Source organism: Anomaloglossus baeobatrachus, unplaced genomic scaffold (genome assembly GCF_048569485.1).
Source record: "Anomaloglossus baeobatrachus isolate aAnoBae1 unplaced genomic scaffold, aAnoBae1.hap1 Scaffold_551, whole genome shotgun sequence".
Taxonomy (NCBI): domain Eukaryota; kingdom Metazoa; phylum Chordata; class Amphibia; order Anura; family Aromobatidae; genus Anomaloglossus; species Anomaloglossus baeobatrachus.
Window position 1 is genome coordinate 142186 of NW_027444894.1, and position 6524 is coordinate 148709.

At 44.8% G+C, this 6524-nt stretch overlaps 1 protein-coding gene across 1 annotated transcript in view; it reads right to left on the reverse strand.

The window, feature by feature from the left end:
- The window catches only part of LOC142283823 (protein FAM180A-like), a 30931-nt gene extending 26112 nt beyond the window's left edge, over positions 1–4819 (reverse strand). The window contains exon 1 of the mRNA XM_075333163.1: positions 4675–4819. Within this exon, the coding sequence (XP_075189278.1) occupies positions 4675–4750 (76 nt within the window). The 5' untranslated portion in view covers positions 4751–4819. The remainder of the gene's footprint in view (positions 1–4674) is intronic.
- Between the last annotated feature and the right edge of the window lie 1705 nt (positions 4820–6524).

Sequence of the window (6524 nt, forward strand, 5' to 3'; positions counted from 1 at the left end):
GCAGGAAGGTAGCAACAATAGGATAACAAAGGTTAACACCACAATTGCTCACAGCAACAAAGTACTATAACCATTAGTAAGTCTCGGTCACAACACCTCACCAGATCAGTATAGAGAAGCTATAGCTGGCATTGAAGGAAGTGTCCAGCCAGCATATATAGGAGGGGAGCAATAATGCACTTCAACCACCAGTAAGTCTGAATTACAATACATCACCAGATCACTATAGAGAAGCTATAGCTGGCATTGAAGGAAGTGTCCAGCCAGCATATATTGGAGGGGAGCAATAATGCACTTCGACCACCAGTAAGTCTGCATTCCAACACCTCACCAGACCAGTATAGAGAAGCTATAGCTGGCATTGAAGGAAGTGTCCAGCCAGCATATATTGGAGGGGAGCAATAATGCACAACAACCACCTGTAAATATGGATCCCAACACTTCACCAGACCAGTATAGAGAAGCTATAGCTGGCATTGAAGGAAGTGTCCAGCCAGCATATATAGGAGAGGAGTGAATGTGACTGGCTCACCCACAGCACATGATCAAAGGAGACTAAGAAGCAACCCAGCAGAGATTAACTCTTGCTAGCCTGCCTATGAACTACAAGTCTGTGGGTTGGCACCCGAGTCTGCCTGCACTGACATATATCAGAGGCATTATTAGGCAGAGTGCCAGTATCTGTAGCCAAGGGGCAGGAGTATGATGGCAACAGAGATAAAACAGACCGTGATAAACCAAAACTCAGACACACTGCAAACTCATAGGAACAAACAGTAAGAGACTAAGGAGAAAAGCAAGAGCAGGAAGGCAATAACAGAAAAACAAGAAGGGTTAACATCACAACTGCTCACAGCAACAAAGTACTACAACCATTAGTAAGTCTGGATCCCAACACCTCACCAGATTAGTAAAGAGAAGCTATAGCTGGCATTGAAGGAAGTGTCCAGCCAGCATATATAGGAGGGGAGCGAATATGATTGGCTTTCCCACAGACTGTGAACAAATAAGACAAACAAGCAGCAGAGATTAATGGGAACCTGTCACCAGATTTGGCGACTATAAGCTGTGGCCACCACCAGTAGGGGGTTATATACAGGATTCTAGAATACTGTATGTAAGAGCCTAGTCTGCTCTGTAATAACGTAAAAATACACTTTTACAATACTCACCTAGGGGGCGGTCTGGTCCGATGGGCATTGCTGCTCTATGGTCTAGCGCCTCCTATCTGTAGTGATTGCCATCCTCTTTGTTCATCGGCCTGTGTGGATGACACATCCTACATCATCCACCCAGGTCGGCATTACGGTCCTGCGCAGGCGCACTTTGATCTGCCCTGCTGAGCACAGATCAAAGTACTGTAATGCGCAGGCGCGAGGAAAGGTTAAACACCGTCTGCGCATGCACAGAACCACTATGTCGACCTGGGTGTATGGTAACATTCTATCTACCTGCAGCCACCACTAGAGGGAGCTTAGGAGCTTACTGTATACTCAGTGTGCAGTGAGCTCCCTCTAGTGGTGGCTGCAGGTAGTCAGAATTTTATCATATAACTAAGTTTTTGCAGAGGTTTTGGAGCTGTGTCTCAGGAAAGAGAAGAGCCGTTCTTATAGTCTCGCAGTCCTGATTTTTCTTGGGAGGAGCTGCATACTTCTTATATACATATATAAACATTTCTAGCCCCGATTCTATGGATCCGGTGAGGTCAAGTGCAGACGCTCGGTGCTTGTACAGTTGCCAGTTGGACGGCCTTGATACGGGCTGCCTGCCATTCAGGACTGCGGAGTCCACCAGGGGGCGACTCTCATTCTGGAGAGCCCTATATATAAGGAAAATCCATATTTCTGCCCCACAACCGTCCCATCCGCCCCCTAAATGGGCTCCAGTACTTTAAATAAAGGGGGTCTTAAGAAAATAATGTAATATCCCCTAAAACTTCAGTCAGTATGTTGCTGTTGACACATACAATATGGCAATATATGTTATTATTTAGAAAATTGACTATTAAGTCAAAATTCCCCTAATTAGACCACCCCCTTTAATTAAAGAAACAGCCCCCCTTTCCAATTAACAGCATATTATACATAGAATCTACCATCTTGTATCTGTCACCAGCAGCATGCTGACAGTTTCCACTTACCAACTTATGTTTTCTATATTGTGCCGATCAGTAATTAGGGATGAGGATGGACTTGACTGGCACTGATGAATTAAAGGTGTAGCGTCCCTTTAAATCAAGACTACAGCCCTGAATTTAAAAAAAAAAGGTGTAGTGTCACTTTAATTCAAGACCCTAAAAAAGTATTTAAGGTCATTTTTTACCCAGTTACCCCTTTTTAATAGGGGGCGTTATGTTTTTTTCGGCCCTACGGTGGTTGCCCCTTATTTAAAGGGCCGGAGCCCAATTAGGGGGTGGAGGGATCTTTGTCAAGAGGCGCAGACAGAAATATGGATTTTGCCTCATCCCCATATTCTCGCTGTAAAACTAATTATACACGTCAGCCACAAGTTTATGTCAGCGCTAGAAGGGAATTATATGAACCCAACATTCCAGCTGACGCCGGCCTGGAAATGAGAAAAACCTGCAAAGTGAATCCCCGGGATGTAGCAGAGCCGACTGTGTCACTGAGCCCCATAAGTCACCACCAGTCTATTATTATTCCGGGTTTCCTTGGTCTAACATCTCACTACAACATTGCTGAGTTCTGGCATTCTGTTCATGAAGCAGAGCTCAGTATGAGCAAATGTAGCAGAGCCGACTTTGTCATTGAACCCATAAGTCACAAGTCTAATATATTATTCCAGTTTTCCTTGGTCTAACATGTCACTATAACATTACTGCGCCCAACAAATAAAGATCTAGCTTTCCGTTCATGAAGCAGGAGGCTCAGTATGAGCAAATGTAGCAGAGCCGATTTTGTCATTCAGCCCCATAAGTCACCTATCTAATATTATTCCGGCTTTTCTTGGTCTAACTTCTCACTACAACATTGCTGAGTTCTGGCATTGTGTTCATGAAGCAGGAGGCCCAGTATGAGCAAATGTAGCAGAGCCGACTTTGTCATCGAACTCATAAGTCACCCATTCTGGTTTTCCTTAGTCTAACATCTCGCTATGACATTGCTGCACCCAAAAAATAGCATTGTTCTTCTATTCTGTTCATGAAGCAGGAGGCTCAGTATGAACAAATGTAGCAGAGCCGACTTGTCATTGAGCCCCATAGGTCACCCATCTAATACTATTCCGGGTTTCATTGGTCTAACTTCTCACTACAACATTGCGGAGTTCTGCCATTCCGTTCATGAAGCAGGAGGCTCAGTATGAGCAAATGTAGCAGTGCTGAATTAGTCACTTTGCACTAATATATGTAACAGTGATACGATTATCTGCTGTTCTAAAAAAAAAGGAAAATCAAAGGTGACAGATTGCAATTTCACTGTGTTAAACTTACTACTACTACATTTTACAAACTCAGCTCTGCTACATCTACAAAGCTCAAAAAAATAGGGTGATAACCAGGAAAAGCAGGAGAGTCACCAATCTTTCAATCTGCCTTGTTTCCGTATAAAATAACCCAAAACACAAAGGACAGTGTAGCAGAGCTGAGTTTGTTGTGTGGCAGCAAAGCTGAGTTTGTTGTGTAGCAGAGCTGAGTTTGTTGTGTGGCAGTGGAGCTGAGTTTGTTGTGTAGCAGAGCTGAGTTTGTTGTGTAGCAGAGCTGAATTTGTCGTGTGTAGCAGTGGAGCTGAGTTTGTTGTGTAGCAGAGCTGAGTTTGTTGTGTAGCAGAGCTGAGTTTGTTGTGTGGTAGTGGAGCTGAGTTTGTTGTGTAGCAGAGCTGAGTTTGTTGTGTACCAGAGCTGAGTTTGTTGTGTAGTAGCAGAGCTGAGTTTGTTGTGTAGTAGGAGAGCTGAGTTTGTTGTGTAGCAGAGCTGAGTTTATTGTGTAGCAGAGCTGAGTTTGTTGTGTAGCAGAGCTGAATTTGTCGTGTGTAGCAGTGGAGCTGAGTTTGTTGTGTAGCAGAGCTGAGTTTGTTGTGTAGCAGAGCTGAATTTGTCATGTGTAGCAGTGGAGCTGAGTTTGTTGTGTACCAGAGCTGAGTTTGTTGTGTAGTAGCAGAGCTGAGTTTGTTGTGTAGTAGCAGAGCTGAGTTTGTTGTGTAGCAGAGCTGAGTTTGTTGTGTAGTAGCAGAGCTGAGTTTGTTGTGTAGCAGAGCTGAGTTTGTTGTGTAGCAGAGCTGGGTTTGTTGTGTAGCAGAGCTGGGTTTGTTGTGTAGCAGAGCTGGGTTTGCAGTGTGGCAGTGGAGCTGGGTTTGTAGAGTGGTAGTGGAGCTGAGTTTGCTGTGTAGCAGAGCTGGGTTTGTTGTGTAGCAGAGCTGGGTTTGTTGTGTAGCAGAGCTGGGTTTGTTGTGCAGCAGAGATGAGTTTGTTGTGTAGCAGAGCTGAGTTTGTTGTGTGGCAGCAGAGCTGGGTTTGTTGTGTAGCAGTAGAGCTGGGTTTTTTGTGTAGCAGAGCTGAGTTTGTTGTGTGGCAGCAGAGCTGGGTTTTTTGTGTAGCAGAGCTGAGTTTGTTGTGTAGCAGAGCTGAGTTTGTTGTGTGGCAGCAGAGCTGGGTTTGTTGTGTAGCAGAGCTGGGTTTGCTGTGTAGCAGAGCTGAGTTTGCAGTGCGGCCGCTTACCTCGGTGCCACTTGCTGGTGAAGTTGGCATCCACATAGTTGTAGAGCAGCAGCAGCAGGCAGGACTGGAGTAACATGGCCCGGCTGGTAGAACTGGGCAGGTGAGGGCTGGGCTCTTCCTCCGGGTGCAGCTCCTGTCTCAGTAGCTTCTGGGATCTCTGAGGCTCCTTGGACTTGTCTTGACTTATGACTGGAGCGGATTTTTTCCCCTCTTACATCTGGAATGAGTCAGGAATGCAGCACGTGAAGGCTCAGCAGCCAGAGGAGCCCATCATCCCAAATATTCCCCAAAAAGAAATGATCCCCTGGGAAACCGGACACTGGAGCTTTATGGGAATTTACTGCTTTGTGTCATGGCCCTGGTGGTCAGTGGTGTATACTGTATCTGGCACTTGTGCCCACTCTCTTGTGATCACTTGTATACATGATTCTTTATACACTAGTCACACATAAGTATATTCTGTGGTTTTCCCTGGGGGGCCAGTATTCTGTTCCTGCTGCTAAGTGAGGGAATATTTTATCCCTGGTGGGCCAGTGGTGCATATTATGCCCAGTCTGGGAACCAATTTCAATATAGGATGCTCAATCCCCAATGATCATTACTATGTTTTATACCTGGTGGTAAATAATTTGCCTGATTCCTGGTGAGCTAGAGGTATACAACCTACGAAGGTCAGTACTGATCTAAAGCCATATACTACGCCTGGTGGCCTAGTGTCATATATATTTTGGTCAGGTGGTCTATCTATGGTCTGGTGGTCAGGTGGTCTATCTATGGTCAGGTGGTCTATCTATGATGTTCTACCCCTGGTGGCCTAGTATCATATATATTTTGGTCAGGTGGCCTATGTTCTGGTGGTCAGGTGGTCTATCTATGATATTCTACCCCTGGTGGCCTAGTGTCATATATATTTTGGTCAGGTGGTCTATCTATGGTCTAGTGGTCAGGTGGTCTATCTATGATGTTCTACCCCTGGTGGCCTAGTGTCATATATATTTTGGTCAGGTGGTCTATCTATAGTCTAGTGGTCAGGTGGTCTATCTATGATGTTCTACCCCTGGTGGCCTAGTGTCATATATATTTTGGTCAGGTAGTCTATCTATGGTCTGGTGGTCAGGTGGTCTATCTATGATGTTCTACCCCTGGTGGCCTAGTGTCATATATATTTTGATCAGGTGGTCTATCTATGGTCTAGTGGTCAGGTGGTCTATCTATGATGTTCTACCCCTGGTGGCCCAGTGTCATATATATTTTGGTCAGGTGGTCTATCTATGATCTAGTGGTCAGGTGGTCTATCTAAGATGTTGTACCCCTGGTGGCCTAGTGTCATATATATATTTTCTAGTATCCTATAACGTGGAGATTCTCCATTTGTAGCGTTGTCCTGTGACCTTGATTCTGAGCCATGACTAATAATTTTACTTCTGGACTAAGTTCCAGTCTAATCCAGTATAACCCCTTTATAATGTGTCACGTGTGTGATGTCCATAAGGTGAAATCACTTGGACAATTATGTCTCAGAATGTGTGAGATCACGGAGGTCCCTACCCAAAATCATGGAGTATGGAGTAACTATGAAAAAAAAAATTCCCTCTGGAGGACCCAGAGGTGTAATTCCTCACTTTTCCTGCGGGGGTGCTGCAGAGAGAGCAAATACTTGTTTTTAGGTTTCCCCTTAGCTTTTAGCTGATCACTGGTGATCCCAGCAATAGGACAACCTGTGAGCAGACTCTTGGCAAAAAAAGGGATAGTCCACAGCAGAGAACTCCTTTAAGATCCATTACAAAAGAAATATTTAAAGGGTATGTTCAGTAGTAAGATCCCTTACCCCGAAATATTTAAAGGGTATG